General features: G+C 47.7%; 2 protein-coding genes across 5 annotated transcripts in view; one reads left to right on the top strand and one right to left on the bottom strand.

Annotated features, from left to right (window-relative positions):
• Nucleotides 1-10,328, bottom strand: part of HEMK1 (HemK methyltransferase family member 1) — a 28,364-nt gene extending 18,036 nt beyond the window's left edge. For both annotated transcript variants that reach the window (XM_065749373.1, XM_065749372.1), the window contains exons 1-3: nt 9,927-10,328; nt 9,399-9,490; nt 8,571-8,664 (exon numbers count right to left, since the gene is read on the bottom strand). In XM_065749373.1, coding sequence (XP_065605445.1) covers nt 8,571-8,664; nt 9,399-9,490; nt 9,927-10,181 — 441 coding nt within the window. In that variant the 5' untranslated portion in view covers nt 10,182-10,328. The remainder of the gene's footprint in view (nt 1-8,570; nt 8,665-9,398; nt 9,491-9,926) is intronic.
• A 1,047-nt stretch (nt 10,329-11,375) lies between these two features.
• Nucleotides 11,376-19,287, top strand: CUNH3orf18 (chromosome unknown C3orf18 homolog). 3 transcript variants are annotated; one of them, XM_065749896.1, is made up of 6 exons: nt 11,376-11,450; nt 12,341-12,428; nt 13,320-13,708; nt 15,046-15,071; nt 16,647-16,776; nt 19,113-19,287. In XM_065749896.1, the coding sequence occupies exons 3-6, from the start codon at nt 13,475-13,477 to the stop codon at nt 19,191-19,193; spliced, it is 471 nt and encodes a 156-aa protein (XP_065605968.1). In that variant the 5' UTR covers nt 11,376-11,450; nt 12,341-12,428; nt 13,320-13,474; the 3' UTR covers nt 19,194-19,287. The 3 variants fall into 3 exon arrangements, with proteins under 3 accessions (XP_065605968.1, XP_065605969.1, XP_065605970.1); XM_065749897.1 differs by lacking the exon at nt 11,376-11,450 and adding an exon at nt 11,803-11,879; XM_065749898.1 differs by lacking the exon at nt 11,376-11,450 and having other exon boundaries at nt 12,335-12,428.
• Nucleotides 19,288-20,383: the final 1,096 nt, after the last annotated feature.

Below are 20,383 nucleotides of genomic sequence, written 5' to 3'. Positions count from 1 at the left end.
GAGAGAAGCAAGGCAGGAGATGGGGCAAAGTCAAATGGATTTGCCTAAATATTCATATCGGAAGCCTCTCGAGTCCCATCCATCCTGTTTCAGACATTTTGTAGTTTGTTTTTCCAGCTCCAGCCCTAAATCTTGTGCTAACTACTGATGAACAGCTCAGAAACTGAGGTCCCTTTTACATCACAAAAGGTGGATTAAAAGCTCGAGACTTCATGGAGCAGTTTTAGGGTAAAAAAATAAAGGCACTGACAATAGCCAACTATGGGAATGGATTATAGAAGTCGATTTAAGTTAACAGACCTGTGCATGAGTTGGTAAGGGTGGAAAGATGTGGAAGCTGTTAGTTTTCTCCCCAGATTTTTGCTTTACATTTACATTTTTGAGTCTCTTGTGGAAATACACCAGCTTAGAAGCAATCTTCTACTCTCCCACAGTCTTTTTTCTTGCGTAGGAAGGCATAAGAAACTACTGCCATAGTACCTCCTGGCCTTTTAGCCAGGAACAACTGTTCCTTCCTTCATTTCCTTTAGAGCAAGAAATCTGTTCTGAGAAAAACATTCTGTCCTGATTTTGAAGTAGGCAGTAACAGAGGTACCAAGGTTCCAGCTATGCTGTTTCAGTAGCTAATTACACTCTCTGTTGAAGATGTGCACCTTTTCTTCTGTTTGCATTTATAGTGCTTGTTATACACTTGTCCATGAAAATAATGAGAGCTCTGCTAACAAATTTCTGCTCTCTGAGCCAGGTAATTAACCCTCAAGCTTATCTTTGATGAGCTAAATAGTCTTTCACAATAAGGCAGATTTTCTGTTAATCCACCTACTGGTTCTTCTCCTGACCTAGTTTTCAATTTCTTTCTCAACCAGTAACATAACCAGACAGCTTTGCACCAACTATTCCACTACTGCAGTACAGAGAGGTGACTTAACCCTGGTGCCTGTACTTGGCAGCCCTTGGTAACACATGCAAAGGTCACACTGACCTGCTGGGCAGCCCCCTGAAAAACTGGGCAACCGTTGCCCAGCACAACCCCACAGCTTTCCCAAAGCTCTTCAGCCAGAAGCACCTCTGCAATGAGGGGCAGGCTGCATTATTTCCCTCTCTATGTCTGATCTTATTAAATGCTCGTGCCTAGCTCAAAGGGCAGTTCTGATTGCTTTGCAACAACAACAGGCTGTAATTTCCACTCCTTGGCCTTCGTGAAATAGCCCTCTTTTTCAGGAAATGTTGTTGTTCTCCAGCATACTGATAGAATATTACCTACCACATGAGCAAAATCTCATCCCTGAGAGGCCATGGAAATGCTACAACTTCAGTACATCTGTTTACAGCTGTTTTTATAGAGAGCACTTAATTTTTGATCAATTAAATAACATCCTATTCCATTTCTGTTCAATATACTTTACAAGGGTCTGCAGATATCTCAGGAAAGGACACCAAATCGGAGAAGACGACACCATCCACCTTTTTCATTTCCCAAACTGCAAAGGAAGAGACAGAGATGCAGTTTTTCTCTGAAGAGAGAATTGATCAGAAGCAAAACTATGACAGAGAACCAAATCAACCAGTCTCCTGGCTGCTGGTCCATGGCTGTGCTTACCAGACACTGTGACCTTTTGAACTTTCTGAAATGGATCTGCCTGTGGCATAGAACTTAGGGAAAGGGCAGGCAATTCAGCATCAGGAAGCTGTCTCTTAGCACTAATTAAAAGAGAAATAGTGTGAGCTCCTTTGCCACATAGCACTGGAGAAAGCCCCCACCTGGGGAAATGTAGATTGCATATACATGTCAGGAAGTAAAAATCCTTCCTTCTCTCTGCTCAACCTTCTTAAGAGGTTAATGATTATGCTTAGACAGAATTTAGGTTAAACTTCATGAAAGGTTTCCTGGAGCAAATCTGTGCTTAAAGTGCTTTCACAGAACACCCCAGCACAATGACTGCCATTCAGATGATGCAGGAAGTAAACAGCAGTGCTTTCAGTGTACAGAGCATGTTGGTGTAGGAAGGAAACAATCTATCTTCAGAAACAAGTGAAAAACTTAATCACAGGTGGAAAAAGGATTGCTTAGCCAGTGACAGGACAAAAATTATAAAAGCTGTGGAGAGTATGAATGGTTGTTCAATGTGTTAACAGCACAAAGTACGAGTTCTGCCATTAAAAGAACAGGCAGTGTCTGAAACAAAGAAAATGTTTTTCCCCACTTAAAAATTAGAACAATTCACTGTCAGATGATGTTGTGGAGGACAGAAACACAGATTAAAAGGAGGATTAATGGAGGGCAGATCCAACTAGTGATTATGAAGCAGAACAGCCTCAAAACCAGCTTTGGCTAAGAACATCCCTTAACTGCTGACTGGCAAAACAAAGCGGGATCCTTCTGTGCCTGCTTTTCTATTGTAATTTTGTCCCCACCATCTGCTACAAGACCCAGGATGACACAGTATTTTGAATTAGACCAATTTAATCTGACCCAGTAAACCTGTTTCCAGCCTCCAGTAATCTCACAGGAGAGTGCAGACACAGACTTTGCAGATGACTATTAAAAAAAAACATTGAGCATAGAACAGACTTGGCATTTCTTTCCCTATAATATCTACCATGTTAAACACACCTATTGAGGCTACAGCTTCCCCACTTCCCTTCACAGGGCAACTCACAGTCACCCCAACAACACCAAGACAGAAAAATGTACACAGGGCCTGAGCTCGTGGTGAGATGACAACAGGTAAGGAGGTGGCACTCGCAGGAGGCCTGAGGGTCGGGAGGACTGGTAGGGCTGTGAGAAGCCTCACAAGAAGTGCTGGAGCTCTCCTCCCAGCAGCTTTCCTCCAGCATATGGAAAAACAACAACACAGCATTCAAGAACACAGTAGCTTCAGGGGATGAAAGGAGACCACTTTTGTTTTCACTGAACAAACAAGCTTTCATCTGCCTTAAAACACAGCATGTGAGAGGGGAGGGGATCAGAGCACACCAGAAGCCATACTGCAATGATTACATAGAACGGAGGGGAACTCTGCGACTCTAATCCTGTAGTGCCCTCTAGGGGTACAAGCAAACCAGGTGAGCCACAGCCTGCACGAGAAATCCTGGACCCAGCTACACATCCTTCATGGAGTCATGGTGAGGATTCATTTCGCCTTTATTTACGGAGATAAAAAAGGAATAATCCACCCACGACTGGATGAGTTCTTCTCTTCATCCTCTAATCCACAAAGCTGCTGTGATGGTAACTCAGCCTGAGTTTTAGAAGGCCTTGCTTTGGGAAAAGGGCTGTCTTCTGCACCAATAGTCACTGAACAGCGATGGGACAAAGGTGCCTTGACATTGCAATAGTAAGTGCATAACTAGGACAGTTCAGGTGACATAGCATGCCACAAACCTTGGCCTGAACACCCCTGCATCACTAAAGCTTGGCTCTGGTGAACCTGGACACATTATGCAAGTTATCCCAGGACCCCCCTGCAGTCTTTGCTGCCTGCCTCAGGCCACAGTGCAGCCCTGCTCACACCAGGATAGCAGGCAGGACACTAGGTTACATGCACCACTGCAACCGTGCTGCTTGCAGCTGTGAGCCCAAAGCTCTGTGCACAGAGGACTAGGTATGTGGAGGAAGGTGAAAGTGCAGACTGTGCAACAAAGCTCTTCTCCAATGCATTATGTATGTACTCACAGAGCTACCTATCAGCCCAGCATGCAGTTTTGGTTCCTTGTCCCATCTCCACCCCAAATCCCACAGAACAGAAGGAAGAGAGCAGACAAAAATATTCCCAGAGAAAGCAAATGGAAGTGGGCTCAGCTACCAGAGAGATAAAAGGGCAAATTCTGCACAGGGCAAAACTAAAGCAGACAGCTGAGTCTTCCCTCTTTGTTCATCTCTGTCCACAAGATGGAATCAGCACTAGTAGTTTGTCGTTTTGTGTTTGGCTTCACAGCTTTACCCATATGCATAGCAGCTCATAGCAAAAGTCAGAGCCCTTCTGTTTTAACTGTAGAATAAAATATGCATAATAAAGATGCCTATTCTTCCTTTTAGTCTTCAAATTATCAGGCAGGAGCATTTATAGAAGCTATGAAAATACAACAAGGAAGCGAATGTTGCAGAGCTGGTATACCTGCACTACAGAAGTCAGTGTAAGGAGCTATATTTACTCAGCCAAGGACAAGATGTGCCGTGTGGTTTGTGTGCAGTCATAAAGAAGCAACTTGAACCTGGGATATCAATGTCAATAATTAACTGCTTCCTAAAGAACAAGATTCTTCACAGATACTGTTTGATTAAAGTGTCAGTACTAACAGCTGTAAGAATGCTGCAGACAAACTCCAGATAGAAAGAGCAGCAGAAGCTATTTCAATATTCTTGAGAAGGGTTTTCTCCACAACAGTTTTAAAGTCCAGTGAAATCTGAAAAATTTTCATTTACTGAGTAAAGCATCTGCAAACCCAAACCCAAACAATCACAGCCAGCTCTCAGTCAGAGAATACCAACACAGGCAAGGGAAAGAATCTGGACACCAGCTCAGTTTTGGGTGACTGGTTATATGCAGTACGTAGTCCCTGGAAGCAGCACATGCCCGTAGCAGTGTCCTGCTTCAGGTGCTGATAAGCAGCTGGATCTTGTCCACATGCTCTTCCTGCCTGAGAAAACTCCCTCTCGCAAGAAAGCTCTCTCTCATGCAGTGTCAGGGGCTTGGGTCAAGTCTCAGGATTTGCTGTGACATGAATGATTTTCCTCTATAGGAAAAAAAATAATCTAGCAACTTTACAAGAGCCAACTGCAGACATTACCCAATGCTGTTACAACAATCGCAGACACATCCCTAAACAAAACATATCTATAAATCTGGAGCAGAGCACAGAATGCCTCACTATGCCTGCACAATGATAAGACAAAGCCTAGGAAACAGCAGCTTAGTCTAATCCTCCTGCTGCTCCTTCCTGTGCCATACAAAGGCTTCCGCAGCAGCATCCACATCTTCCTTCAAGTGAAAGAAGGCAATGAACTGTCCAGCCCTCCCTCAAACCACCACCAGAGGTTTCAGCATCCCATCCTACAGCTCAAATGCAGTGATTGCTCACACCTTCCAGGTAAATCTGCTAAATGAGATCTATTATTATTATTTTTTATTATTACCAGGGCACAACGCATCCCCCTGCAATGGGAATCAGAGGTGTGAAGAACATTCACAGGAAGGGCAGCAAAAGCTTTAGAAGCTCAATGAACTGCGTTCAGAGGAAAAGTGGCTCTGGGAAAAGTTTAAGTGGGATGCATTTCTGAAAGAAGGAACACAGCCATAGCTGGGTTGCTGAGAAGGCACGTGACAAAGTGGCTGGAGCACTAGCTACACATAAGATTACCTTCATGCTACTTAGAATTTAACAGACCTGCTGGAAAGAGCTTGTGCACACTTACATAAAGCAACGTCATGGAACCATCCTGGCTGCGAACTTGCAGTTAGTTCCTCTAATCCCAATGAAAGCAATGGGAACATGCAAGCAGCAATTTTGAAAGCTCTAATCTTGAGCTCTTCAATCATTTGGCACCTTCCTCTCAGGAGAAGAAACTTTGTAGCCTGGTTTAAGAGCAGCTGTTTTTAGTTACATCTTTATCATCACCAAAGTTTAAAACCTTCCAGGGCAACTTAAGACTCTCCTCTACTTTGTTTTTTCCCCTCATTTTTACACAAACATCAACGGGCAAAACTCCAGCTGGTTTCGCTTTACACAGGCAAATCAAACTTGACCATCTCCAGATATTACTGCCAACCTCAACCATTCTGTGCATCCATGAGAAGTTCCTCAGTTCCTCTGACACCAGAAAGAACACGAGCAGCCAAAGCATGCCATGCTGCCACTGGAAACCAAACACACTTAGCTGTTTGCTCAGAAGGCTGCTGGACTCCTAATGCAGAACACTTCCTCTACTTTACAGGCCTCAAGACCAAGTGGCTCTTTCCCAATACAACCTTAAGAGAGGGCAGTGGCAGGAACTGGCTGGAGACTTCAGTAGAAGAGAAGCCACCAGATCCAGGACCTACAGCCACTCTGCAAGCCTGGATCCACAGGCCTAGACTACAGACCTGTTTGTTCCACCCCTTCCCAGCCCTTTTGCTCCTTCTGAGTTCTTCTTCCACCTGGACTCTTTTCTCCATTCTTTCTCTCTTGCTACACTATTCAATTCTTCCTGAATGCACAGCCCTTCCCTGCTCCTTATGAGAAAGGGCACATTTGCTCACCTCCCAGTTCCAGGTTACTGTCTGCTGATGCTGCTTGCTGAGGCAGAACTACACTGTAAATTGCCAACAGTGCTTCATTCCTGAGCTATCACGAGCTTTTGGACTTCAAAACAAATGTACTAAAAATGTGCCTTCATATTAAGTATTGTGACACATCAAATAAAAGTTCTCCCACAAACACAAGGTTTAGGTTAAGCTGTTTATGCTACATTTTTGCCCCAGGATACACAAAGTGGTTTAAAACACAAATGTTACAGAGCACCACATTTCAACAGAGCACTGCCTTTCCACAGAGATGGTTCTACCCAAATCTCACATAAGGGCACCATTAGCAACATTCACAGGCATCAGCAGCCCTGCTTTCCACGGTACACAATAGGCCTTTGTTTGAAGTCTAGCGTTGTATGGAGAGAATGAGTGCAGTACCAGAGGAAGCCTTGTCAACAGATGGCTTGATTTGCAGAACGTTCAAGTTCTCTTTGGGTTTAGTGTTCACACTGCATTCTGGAATTAGTGGGGAGTTAGAGGCTGGAAACAGTCTCTTGATTCAACCACAGCAGAAATATCATCAATGCTAACCATCACCAGACTCCAACTAGCAAAACTGCTTCTCAAGCCATTGTCTCCAGACTTCATCAGCGCAGTATGAAGACATCAGCAGCCACCATGACACAGTGCCTGGCAGCCTCCCAGTGAGATTCTGCTGATGCCCTAACACCAAGCTAAGACCTAGATTCTGAATGTTCTTCTACAGTCTGAGATGGTAGGATTTAAGGGGCACTCGTTCTGTTTGCCTGGAACCCTCACACAGATTTCAACAGTGCCCTCTTCCTCAAAGGGAATAACAGAAGCATAGACTTTCTTTGCCTTTTATTTTTGTATAATGAAAGGTACCAGATAACAGACCCTGCACACTGCACCCTTCCTTCAGCAACCTGCTGCTTCCTTCACACTCCTCAGTTCATTTTTCTGCTTCCTTGGGAAACGCAAAGCAAGGTCCTCCTGTCTCCAAAACTAACTCAGTCCTTCACTTCTCTGACATAGCAGTCGTTATTCTTTACAGTTTGAGAATACAACAGGTCAGCTGGAAAGTACCTACAATGATTACTAAATCCAATGATCTGACCACCTCAGGGATAACCATAAGTTAAAGCACATTATTGAGGGCATTGCCACCTTACCTTACCACCTTCACGGTAAGGAAATCTCCCCCAGTGCCCAGTCCCCGGGCTCAGCTCCACACTGTTCCTGTCCTGCCATCAGCTCCTTGGAGGCTGGCACCTCCCTCAGGGTTATGCTGCCTCCTCTGGATGCATTCAAGGACCTTGACATCCTTTTAAAACTGGGAGTCCAGAACAGCACTGAGTATTTGAGGCGAGGCTGCATCGATGCTAATGACAGCAGGAGAATCACCTCCTTTTACCAGCTGGCCATGCTGTGTTTAATGCACCCAAAACAACATTCTTTATGCAGCAAAGGGCTATTAGCACAGCAGTCATTTCTCTGATCATTTGCCCATCAGAATTATAATTGGATGGACTATGGAAACCATTCCATCTCCAAAAGTTAACATTCACTGCAAAAAAGAAAACCAATTCTCTGAAGAAAAAAAAACAACAGAGGAAAACAATTCTTAAGAAGTAGTAAACAAAGATTTGTTTATTAGAATGCCCACAAGCTGAAAGTTAGGCTACCACCAGGGAAAATGTCACAATATAGTTCCCATGTTTTCCCCTATACACTTGGCAAAACTAAGTTTTAATTTAACTGTAAAAATGGATTAGCCATATACATTCGATAATCACATTTAAATCCAGCCCAGGTCAGAACCTACTTGTGGATGAGCCTAGGAAAGGAAACAACAGTTCTGTTTACAGTGATTTCTGTGGAGTCACCAGACAAGTAGCAAGTGCCACTTCTACCAGGCTGCACTGTCATAATCTGCATGTGGATATCTTTATCCAGCTCTCTGGAGTACATCACCTTTTTCCAGTAGTAGCTTTCTACTACTTTGGACAACTTGGAGTAGTTGCAGTACAGGAGTAAAGGGACATGACATTCAAGGAGTCTTTACCATAGCAGAAATAAGGAAAGCAAGCTTCTATCAATGGATAAATGGATCTCTGTGCAACCTAAGGACATGGTAGCTTGCAAAATCTCTTGCTCTGAGCCAGGAGGAAGAAGTTTACCAGCACCACTTCTAGATTGCAAGCTTAGGATGCCCCCGTTCTAGAAATCATCTGACCTTCTCATCAGTATAACCCCACCAAGCACATTCATATCAATGCAGTGTGCAGATCCAAGACCCCTCTTTGTTTCCTACTTTCATACCTCTGTCTCAGGACGAGGAATAAACACTGGAGGTCTCATCTTCAGAGTCAGGTCCTGAAAGTCCCACTCACCGAGCACATACTGCACTGGCATTCTGTGTCAGGCAAAAAACAAACGTAAACACTTGAGGGCTACACACTGTAACATAAAAGGCTCTCACTACCATGCTGACTTCATTGCAAACCACACAATCCCTCTGATGGTGAGCATCTAGACAACACTAAGACTCTCAGCTGCATGTGCAACATGCATGAGCACACTCCTTGAAGGCTCTGGGAGATCCACTTCCACAGAACAGTGTCTTGACAAGCACTAAAGGCCTGTCAGCTCACCTCAATCCTGTAGAAAGTGAGAGAGCAAATAATCCTGGAAATAACTTCCAAACATGTTAAGAACAGAACAGATTTACTAAGGGGAAGTCACTCCTAACCAGAGTCCTCTGTGCCCTGTGCTGAGCTCCTAACGGCAAGAAAGGTATGGATGCACTGGAGCAAATCCAGCACAGGGCCATTAAGATGATTAAAGGATTGGAGCACCTGACATACAAGAAGAGACTGAGAAAGCAGGGACAGATCTGGCTTGAGAAAGAAGCTCCAGAAAGGTGGAAAATTCATCAGTAACTATATACATCTGATGGAAGGGAGTAAAGAAGATGAAGTCAGGCTTTTTTTAGTAAGCATGAGCTGAAAGAATAAGAGGCAGTGGGTACAGATTAAAATACAGAAAACTCCATTTAAACCCCGTAAACACCCCCCTTCTCCCCCATCCTTTTTTTTCCCCTTTTGGAGAAAATTCTCCCAAGGAATTACAGTAAGATGACTCTCCTACCTTTCCAGTCGCTTGCAGCTCAGCTGCTGGATCTGTTCCTGCTGTGCTGCTGTAAGTGGAGTGTGGACTTTTCCGGAGTCCAAGCTCTGAAACTGAAGACAGTATTAGTTTAAAACCTGCCACTTGTGCAACTTACACGCTGTTTGCAACCCCAGGCAGAACCAGCATGATAACAAACACATGTGGAGGGCACTCCTTGAAACCCCAGATGAAAAGGAGAGTCTGTCTGCATGTTTTAAAACAAACCTATACTTTAACTCTAAAAGTACAGCTGTATAAGTAAGATCAAGAATCACTCCATCAGACAAGTCAGGCCACAGCGATGGCGTACATGTCATGGGTAACATTTCAGTCCCTGCAAATAAAGGGAGATCCCAAGTACTTTACTATTCCACACTTTCTGCCCTCTGAGGGAGGGAAAAGCTGTTCTACCTCCTGTAAGAGGAATAAAAGGAAGAGTAAGGGAATTCGACCAAAATAATAAATACAGAGGCACACACAGATCTTACTCCTTTTTGATTACTTAACTGTTTTTGCTCCCAAGACAAATGACACTATATATTCACTGGATTCTCGTGCTTCAGGGATTCCATTCTCCTCAAACACCTTTTGCCAGTAGCTGATCACATCAGGGGCAGTCATCAGCCCAGGACTTGCACTGCAGCTGTGCCTCAAAGGTAACTGCTTCAGACTGAGGACAGGATTTCGACCAGGTCCTGCAGACACATACTGAGGCACAAGGCCCCGGAAGCTCCTGAGCAGTGAGGGGGCAAGGCACCTCATTGTTGCAAAGTCACCTCCTGGTTTCCACGTGGGTTCTGTCAGCTGATCTAATCTGCGAAGAGACTCACTGCAGCCACAAGGCACCTGTTCACAGTCAGCAGATGCTCTTCAGGGCAGAGTAAAAAGGTCACTGGCTTGCAGCTCTGCAGGCCTAGAAAAAAGAAGCAGGAGCATAGCCTGAATGCCCAGAGCAACAAATAACACAAGTTCCCTTCTGATAGAACGCATACCACTGCCTGACTGCCACCCACAGGTACAAAACCACTTACTCACGCCCCAAGAATAACAAAGGATCAACCCAAACAAGGACTCTGCTTTGGCACAGAATCCACTTCTCAGCAGAGCTGCCCACCTCCACAGGACAGAGCTGCAAGGAGCCCACTCTGTGCTTGTGGAGGGGTAGAAGCAAGCATGCCTCCCAGGCCTGACCTTGGTGCCTGCAAGCCACAGACGCACCTGCTGCAGCACCCGGGGGAGGCTCACTCTGGCTCCCACACAAACACCTTCACCCTCTCCTGGATCTTCCTCTCCTGTCCCAGACTCCCAAGCCCCAGGCTAGCAGCTATGTTCACAGAAAAGACTTTAACTTCAGAGGTCAACAGCCTTCCACATAGCCCCCAGAGAGCAGACAGGGGGGAAGCAAAAAAACTCATAAGGTGAAACCCGAGGAAGAGAAACTTGGAAGACATGGGGCCGGCGCAGCTTCCCTTCCAGCGGGGCAATGCTGCACCTCGGAGCAACCGCAGGAGCCAGGCACCGCCACAGGAGGAAGGCCAAAGGCACAAAGCGTGAGCAGCAGTACTGCTGGCGGAGCGCAGCAGTTCTGTGGGCCGGACCCTCCGCAGCTGTCACAGCGCGGGGCCCACCTAAGCGAGCTGCCGCGCGGGGGCTGGGCGGCAGGAGCGGCCCTACACGACAGCAGCAGCAGCAGCCTACCTCAGCTCGGCGCTGCCTCCAGCCGCTGTACGCACGCAGCAACCCCTCACGGGCAGCCCGGCCCCGCTACTCGAGCGGGCAGCGAGGCCGCCCTGAGAGAATACCGCCTCACCTCCGCGCGCGCGAGCGACAGCAGCGCTGACCAACCGCGAGCCGTGACCCGCGGCCGTCAGCCAATCGCCTGGGGCCGCGGGGCGGAGGGGCGGGGCTACAGGCTGCAGGGCGGTGGCGGCGTGCGCGGAGGGCGCCAGGCGCGGCCCGGCCCGCCCCCTGCGGGCAGCGCGGCCGAGGGCGCGGCCCCACCGCCGCCGGCCGCTTCAGCGGGAGCGCTCCGTAAGTGGCGGCCCCGGCGCGGGCAGCGCGGCCGCCTCCGGGGAGGGGCGCGGGGGCGGCGGGCTAGGCCGAGGCCGTGGGGTGAGCCCCGGAGCGGTCGGCCGTCCCGCAGGCAGGAGCTGGGCGCCGCTGTGGGGGCGGGGCCGGGGCCGGCAGGGCTCGGCTCGGCTCGGCTCGGCTCGGCTCGGCTCGGCTCGGCTCGGCTCGGCTCGGCTCGGCTCGGCTTGGCTCGGCTTGGCTCGGCTCGGCGGTGCTGCTGCTCGAGCGGCGGAGGCCTCGCGCTGCTCGGCGGGACGGCCCGCGGCCTTCTCCTTCCCTCGCTGTGCAGCTCTCCCGGCGCGGTCCGTGCTGCGGTCGCAGCAGCCGAGGGTGTCCCTTCCCCGGTGGTCAGAGCCGCAGCTCGCGGTGTCAGGAGGGACCAGAGCTCAGGTGCTGTCCACCCTCACGTTTCTTAGGAGTTCGGCGTCTCTCAGAATCTCCCAGGCGCTTTACGGGCGCTTCGCCGTGTCCCAGCAGCGCCTGCTTCGCAAAGTTGTGCTCTGGGTACCGTGCGGCACAGACGGTGTGTGTGTGGAGGGACCTGCATGCCTGGGGAGGCGTGGGATGGGCACAGCAGCTCAAGCTGCCCGCCTGCTCGTGCTGCTGGCAGACCCCACGCAGGCCCGCTGCTGTTTGCCTATCGCGATGGCTCTGCTTCAGTTGTTAGTGACAGATGTTAATCACGCTGCTTAATGCAGTTATGGACAGCAGTGAGGCATCACAGTGATAGGAACTGCGCAATAACGTTGCCCAGAATAGAACGGCGGAGCTGAACAGTGGCTCATTTCTCTTTGCAAGCACATCTTCTTCTATTCAGAGCTCATTAACCCCTGTGTCCCTTTGCATTCCAGTTTGGAGATGTCATATCTGCTGAGCTACAAAGAAATTATCAGAGGTCTGCTGCAGTAGTTCTGAGGTCTGCGCTACTCTGCTCCAGAAGTAGCTGTGTTTTCACTGAAGTAATTGCTGGCCTGATGTTACTTATAAGTACTTATACATCTTATAAACACAATTGTGCAAATATTTCCCTTAGGATCACCCCATGGTGTTTTGTAACTTCTGATCATTTGCACAATAGAAGCATGAAACAATTAAAGCCTTTCATGTTTTCGGTATGAATATATCTGTCAAATAGCATAACTCTAGTCCAGAATGGGACCCGTTTTAAAAATTATACTGATAATTAGTGGTGCATGACTAAGCCTGTGTGGGTGCTTTCATGGGAGACTGTAAAATCACCATCTTTAGTAGCAGATGGGGACCAGTGTAACCCAATGCATTAAGGAAGCTGCCTCTGCAGAGCGTGTGGGCTGAGGGACAATGTGGTCAGTGCAGTGACTTATTGGTCACCAGTTACCACAGCAGGGAAGTTCTACTCTGGGGTATTTTTTTACTGAGCCCAAAATGGGTACAGATGTCTCAGAGCTGAGTGCCCTGATCTCTGAAACTTTCTGTAAGTTAAAAGCAAAATATAGAAGAGAAGAAGAAAGGTGCTGTCCTGGTGTGGATGGAGGCTGCCTGGCCCATCCTGTAGCAGACTGAAGACGGAGGGGTTCTGAGACCCTGCACGGCTCTGCCAATTGCTGCAAGGAGGCTGAGCTGAAGCAGCAAGGGGTGAGCATGTCAGTGGCCTCAGCTGAACCAGGCAGGACTCTGGGGGCTCTCAGCACCCCTGGAAAATGTGCTTTTTTATTTTATTTTTTCCAAATTTTGAGTGGGCATCTGTGAGCTGCTCTCAAAAAATGGTACTAGTTAATTGATAAGCTTTTGAAAAGGTTGTGCCTGACTCTAAGAGCTTTGCACTGTGCATCTGTTCTCATTCTTTCCTAGGCAGAAACTCGTGTGGTTCGTATGCAGAAAAGCTGTGAGGTAGATCACACATGAGGGTCCTTGAAATGAGGGGAAGCTGTCTGCTGCTGTAGCCGGCACCGGTCTCGTGAGTGGGGGACACAACAGCTTGGCGAAGGACACTAAGAGCTGGCAGAATGAGTTCCAGCTCACCCTCTGCACATGACTTGTACCACAGCAGCACCACAACAGCCAAGCCAGGCCCAGGGACAATTCTGGATGCAACTGTACCAGAGACAGCTACTGTGAGCCCCGAGACTACCAGCTTCAACAGCACCAAAATCCCAGATGTGGCCAGCAGTGGGCCCGGCATGAGCGCCATGCTGCTGTCCTTTGGGATCATTACTGTGATTGGGTTGGCTGTAGCTATGGTAAGAGACACTGCTAAATATTTATCTGTTGAGGGTGGAGGATGGCAAAGGGGCTCTAGGGCTGATTTGGATTGATTAATTTCTGTACTGTATTAAAGACTCACCTACAACTGGTAGGGACGGTGCTCCAGTATTCCCTCTGTCTCCCTGGGATCTAGGCAGAGCGGGCTGCTCAGCAGGCCTAGAGGAAACCATAAATAGCATCAGTGTTTATTTTTAATAGCAACAGGAAGTTCAATTAAAAGAACACAAAGCAGTAGCAGACTGACAAACAAGTCAGTCTGTTCAGACTTGTTAACTGGAACAGCTGCATTCATTTAAACCTTGTCAACACCAGGGTCCTGCAGGAAAGCTCATCCAACTATTAAAGCAGACTTGGACCCTGTTAATCTTGGTGAGCATGTCTTTTTGAACTGAGGCAGCCTGAATCCATTTTTGCTAAGCTCATTCTGGTCTGAATTTTTGAGGTTCTCCTTGTTCGGGTATCAGCAGAGTCCTCAAGGATTTGCTGCATGTAACTAACCCTGCCATTAATCAAAAGCTGTGAATCTGACAGACAATGCAAGCACTGCAGTTCTTTCAGTAAATAACTGGATCATTTACCTACCAACAGAGAATGAAGGTAGCAGCAAGCTCCTGTTCCTCGTGTGAGGAAGGGCTTCACTAATACAAGCAGCAGAGGAACCTATGGAAAGGGACTACTGCAAAATTTCATTGCAGACCCAAGGAGGAGTTTCTCCAAAAGCCCCTAAAGAGAACCTGGAAACACTACCCTGGAAACGGTCATAAGTTCCCGAGAGCAACAGCCAGCGTTCGTAGTTCTCAGAACAAGGCTCTGGAGGCCAAAAGCCTCACTATCTTCCCAGGACAGCCACTCTTACTGGCTGACACGAGGCAAGTCACTGAGCATGCCCTCTTTCCTTCTTCCCTTTGTTCTGGGGAGGGGGTAACTGCTTCTGTGCTGTAGGAAGTCTTCAGGAGGATACCACAAAGGGAAGGTTCTTCAACCATTCTTAAACTGCAGCATATGGCCTCCAGCCACTAGAAATCTTTTGAGCTACACTTAATATACACTTAATACTCTGACTGCTACTAACATGCCCAATAACAGGCCTCTCAAGCACTAGTGTCAGGCTTGATGCAGTGTCATGCTTACGCTGTTATATATGAAATGTCAGATCCACTTGTCACTTCTGTCAGTTCTCTCTTTCCTCTGCTTTGGTGCACAGTGGCATCAGACTTGCTGTAGCTCCTCTCTGGGTACCCTATACCCAAATTCCTCTTCCTGGTTGTTCCCCATCCTACTGTTTGTAATGATGGTTTTCTTTCTCCTTCAGGTTCTGTATATCAGGAAGAGGAAGAGGTAAGTAACATCTCATTAGCTGAAGGGAACTCGGTGTTTCAAAATCTAATCTAGGAATTAGAGGGAAAGATGGGGGGACTTTAAGGGGTGGTGTCTGAGGACAAGCTAGGGTCTGCATGTGAATAATGCAGGGTAGGGGCTCTGCACTCCTGGTGTTGGCCCACCTTTGGCAGCAGAGCTTCAAAGGCTCCTCTGGGACTTTGGGAAGGAAAACATGGTTGAGCAGGAAAAGGTTAGGGATCCTGCAAGATCTTTACACAGCTTATGTGAGATGTGCTAAAAGAGAAGAAAGGATTAGGAGTGGATAAAGAAGCTGGAAACTGTTGTGAGAAGTGTGGTTTTCATATTTCATCCATCCCCAGATGTGTACTTTCTGACAAAATGAGCCAATGATGCTGGCCTTGCAAGGCTGAAGGCCGCTTTAGCTGCAGTCACAGCAATGCCAGCAGTGTAGTGCAGCTTTCTAGTCCAAGGCTTAGTGTATTAACTTCCTTCTTAAGCTCTTGGATGAAAATAGAGAGGAGAGCAGAGTACAGGAAGATGCTTCCTGATTATTCAGTCTTTGACAGCAGTGACAGTGGTAGTCCTCCTTGAGATGTGGTGGCTCTTCCGTGCCTTATTCCTTATGGCTGTGCTGCAGACCTTCAAGAAGTGCCACTGTCCACTATGAAACCGTCAAGCCCAGATCTGGATACTGCTCCAGGGGGAGTTGATGCTTGGCCTGTAAACATAGTGCTGCTGGAGATAAATGGTTGTGTTGGCAAACCCATACAGAGGCAGGGAGGGAATGTGTCATCCTAACACTTGCCAAAAATAGATAATTGTGGTAACTCTACCAGTAACAGCTTGGGTATTTTCCTCCCCTAACCCCTAAAAATCAGATACAGCCTAAGTGTTTGCACAGGAGCGTGTCCACCCAGCCATCCTCCGTCACTGACCTCACAGTATTTAGGGATACCCTTTTGGGGTAACATATTCTATCTCTGTTACTTGAAGCAGTGATACAAGAGTAAGAACAGTCTGCAGGCATCACTCTGTTTGTTATCTTTTATTTATTATTTTCCATTTTTATTACGTACTTCAAGTCCGTAGTTAAAGTATTGCTCTTAAGTTGCTGGAGCTACAAGCAGACTTCTGGCAGTCACGGTGTGATGTGACATGGGCAGAGAGACAGGGAGAGGAGTTGCAAAATGCTTAACCATTATGTTCCACCTTCTTGTTTTTCCCAATAAATAAGGCTTGTCCTAAGCTTTTAAGGTCTGTGGGAACTTAAAATCCAATCCCTGATTCTGTGCATAATGCCTGCCAACATAAATTAGCGAAGGCAGTTAATCCCTGGAGCTGTACTCTAGGCATCTTCCACTCCTGCCAGCTGTGTAGCAGGTTCTTATCCTCCTTCCCATAGGATGAGGATGTAACTGCTATCCAGCAAGCAGCAACAAGAGCTGAATCCCCATGCAGTAGGAAGAACAGTCTGCAAAGTGCCTCAGTAGTGGAGCAGAGAAGACAGTGAGCATCTGTCCTTCTGGCTATCCGATTTTTCAACCACGTCTCTGCTTTCCCTTCCATGGGCAGGTTGGAGAAGCTACGGCACCAGCTCATGCCAATGTACAACTTTGATCCCACTGAAGAGCAGGATGAACTGGAGCAGGAGCTCCTTGAACACGGGCGAGATGCAGCATCTTCCCAGGCATCACAGAGCAAGGTAGGCAGCAAGGTAGTAATGGCCAGGGTGTTATTGCAGCCACGGGCACCTGCACTGCATTTGTGGAGGAGTTTCTCTTAAGACTGTAGTGTAAGGAAATCGTGTAAGACCTCAAGGGGGCTCCCTTCATCTCAGCCAGCTCTGGAGATGGGGGCCTTGAGCATTTTAGAGTGTTTAGGATGGTCTGAAGAGTCAGGCAACTGGGACAGCAAGCCTGGGAGGGGTAAGCACAATTCAGCTAGAAGAGAGAACAGGGCAGTTTCATCAGTTAACTTTGAGTTTACAACAGCTTACCTCCTAGGGCATATAGGATGAATGCAATTTTCTGGGAGAGGAGGCTTCACTGCTCACAAGGCAGAGCCTTGCTTGTGCTGGCCCTGAAAATGAAATCATTTCCACTCAGTTTTAAGGTATTTCTGCTTTGCTGAAGACTGCAAGTGTAGAACAAGATCTTTTGAGTTCAAAGCCCGTGGTCATAACAGTTAACTGCAGGTCCTGAGGAAGGCTGGCAGGAAGCCTCCTGTTGTTGTGGCATGGCACATTTGATCTTGTCAGCACCTCCAGGCCAACCTTGCTGGGCAGAGAGCAGGCATAGCTCAAAAAGAGAAAAGGGAGTAAAGTTCTCAGTGTTAATATGGGAAAAGGGGAAGAAAGCTTTGCTTTGACCACTTCTGAGTGTTCAGAAACATGGAGCATGCTGAAAAATAAATGATGAGGTCCTAAGACCACTGTATCCTAGTTCTGTGAGTTTGGAAAGAACCTGATGCCACATGGTTTTGGTTAGTGGTCCAGATGAGCCTTTACAAGAGGTCCATCCTCCTTGTACCAAGAGTCAGGAAAATAGGAAGAGCTGTCACTGTTATTTGCAGTTTGTTTCACAGTGTTCTCTGTTTCTTTTGTCACCTCCATCACACAAAAAAGCCTTTCTCAAAGACAGAGCCAGCAGGGATAGTTGGAACAGGTACGTCTTCTGGCAAGTGGTACAGCCTCCCCTTAGAGTAGACACATCTCCTTTCTTGAACTCCTCTCCAGCTGTTCCATGTTGCTCACTTCTTCCCTTGCTTTTCCAGTTCCAGGAGCACGAATTCTCCCAAACAGGCCTCAGTTGTCACAAACCTGACGCTTTCAGATAACCTGTAGCAAGCCTGGTGTGGGGCAGCAGGGAAGAAAGAAGAAAACAAATACAACTGCAATTATAAAATCATTTACTTTGAGGGGTGATTCCCAACCTGCCAAAGAGCATGCAGGAGTTGTGTTAGAATATGGAAGATAAACCATTTTAGGAAAGCAGAGAAATACAGATGTATGAAAGCGAAGGATCTTGTCCTCTGTGGGGAAAATATCAGGTTGCTCTATTGGAGCATGCAGAGGATTTCCTTCAGGAAGTAAAGAGGGCAAATGATGAGGCTGGAGTTAAACTTAGAACAGTAAGAGTGTAGTGCTTGGCCAGCAGAATAGCTCTGATCCCTCTGGAGCTTGCTAATGCACAGATACCTCTACTTGGAAAGCACACTAGTTTAATGGCTTACTGTTGCAAGAGAAGCAGTGTACAACAGCAGCCAAAGTTCGGTTTATGGCACGTTTCCAGGCCTTCTTGAGGTTTCAATTCTTTGCATGCTGTCTTCTGTATATAAATGGTGACATATACATAGCAAGTCCTTGCAGTCCTGGATGTGCTACACCCAGTAATCCAATGATGTAGGGATTTTAAATTGGCATGGATGTGCTGACTTGTTCTCTGGCTTGTTGTGTTTTTCTCATAGCCTTGTTAATGCCACGTTAGTGTATCAGCCCCACCTTAAGAGTAAAGAAAAAAAAGTAGGAATAGAATAGAATTTGTTCACTTGGAACAAAGATCATCAAGTCCAACTGCCTGACCACTTCAGGGCTAACCATGAGTTAACGTGCACTGCTGAAAGCATTGTCCAAATACCTCTTTGAACAACAGTGAGGCCATGGGGCTCCAACTTCTCTGAGAAGCCTGTTCCAGTGTTTAACTATCCTCACAGCAGAGAAATTTTCCCTGCTGCGCAGTCTGACCCTGCCATGGCACAGCAGTGTGCCGCTCCCCTCCTGCCATTGGCTCCAAGAAGCAGAGCGTGGCACCTCCCTCTGCTTCCCCTTCTCAGGGAGCTGCAGAGATCAGTGAGGTCACCTTTCCTCCAGACTAGGCAGCCTGGGTGTCCTCACAGAGCTTGCCTCCCAGCCCTGTAAACAGCTTTGCTGTCCTTTGTAAGGGGCTGAATCTAGTTGCAGCACTGTGCAGCCTGTGCCCAGGGCTGTGCACCAAGATAAGGCAGACTTGCTGGGTTTCATCTTTTGCTGCTTCAATGCAGGTTCTGCTGACGAGTCAAGGAGCCCTCCAAAGACCCAGCCGTCTTGTGTTCACGGACGTTGCCAATGCCATCAATGCATGAACAGCACCTGCCCCTGCTCTGGGATTGTGCCAGCACCGGGGAGGATGGAGCCAACAAACCAGCGACTTCTCGCGAGTGTGGCTGAGTCACAGAGCCCAGCTGGTCACGCTGCTGGGTTGTGTCACAGATGGGCACGAGCACCAGGAACAGTCACCACTTTGGGAAGGAAACCCTTTACGATGGCAGTAGCAGTTTTTGGTGTGTCCACTACTACTACAAAGTCCTGAGCTGTCGTGCTCCACGTTCTGGGCTGGTGCTGACTGGCATCATCTACCAAGCTGTGTGCTTAGAAATAGCGCTCACTCTGCTGTAGATTAACTTATCTGAGCACGTGTGTGTGCTCTCTGGATCAGGGAAAGAGGAGAGATGCATGTTCCAGACAGCTTACCTCTTGGCTTTGTGCTGCCAGATCCCAACGAGAGCAGTGAATGAGCTCCTGTGCAGCAACATCAGCATTGGCAGACCCTGGAAGGGTGACGGGTGGCAAAGCTGGGGAAACTGACAGTCCTGGCTGAGTGGTTAATCTGAGGCACAGGGGAAAACACACACCGTGGGCCTTTCTTCTTGTGGCTCATGTGATGCTGATAAATGTATGTCTGGGTTGGCGCTGCAGCATGGGGAGTTTGCTAGTTCTAAAGTGTGAGATGGTGAACTTCTGGCTGGTAACACTGTAGCTGAGGAAGTGGCTGAGTATCTGAAATTAAGGCTGTCATGTAGAGAGAGGAGAATCCACACAGCTGGAGGCAGGGCTGTCACGTCTTGGCTACATGGCTCCCTGCTGCTGACCTAGGAATGATGGTGTCTGAGCCAGAGAGAGGAGTCAAGCAGACTGAGGCTTGGTACCATACTTCAGCTCAGGGAAGTTTTACAGAGCAGAGGGAATGTTAAGCCTCGAACTTCATTCTTTTGAATGAGGAAAAGCAGGTATTGGTTCTGTGTTACGATGTCTGCCCAAAGGTGGCTGAAAGTCTGGTTACTTCCTTACCTGATAGACCCGCAGAGTCTTCTCCCTGCTGAAGGAAGCAGAGCTTTGTGTTGGCCACTGCTCATGTTACCTTCTAATGCAGAAGGTGGGTCCGGGCAGGTGAGCCAGTGGGTCTCCTGTAAGCCTGAAGCACTTCTCTGCTGGTGTTCCCTTCAGAGCTGTGGGAGGGAGTGCAAAGAAATCTCTGGCCATCTTGGCATGCAGC

Source organism: Cyrtonyx montezumae, unplaced genomic scaffold (genome assembly GCF_038088225.1).
Source record: "Cyrtonyx montezumae isolate F1298 unplaced genomic scaffold, pur_monq_1.0 scaffold_6, whole genome shotgun sequence".
Taxonomy (NCBI): domain Eukaryota; kingdom Metazoa; phylum Chordata; class Aves; order Galliformes; family Odontophoridae; genus Cyrtonyx; species Cyrtonyx montezumae.
The sequence above is the reverse complement of the archived record's forward strand: the minus strand, read 5'-3'. Positions and strand labels throughout refer to the sequence as shown.

What these genes read in the sequence shown, in the direction of transcription:
- CUNH3orf18 (XM_065749896.1), top strand. Translation starts at nt 13,475, where the DNA reads ATGAGTTCCAGCTCACCCTCTGCACATGACTTGTACCACAGCAGCACC. An exon ending in TTGGGTTGGCTGTAGCTATG is followed by an intron (nt 13,709 to 15,045) that starts GTAAGAGACACT and finishes TTTCTCCTTCAG; the next exon opens with GTTCTGTATATCAGGAAGAG. An exon ending in CCCAGGCATCACAGAGCAAG is followed by an intron (nt 16,777 to 19,112) that starts GTAGGCAGCAAG and finishes GCTTCAATGCAG; the next exon opens with GTTCTGCTGACGAGTCAAGG.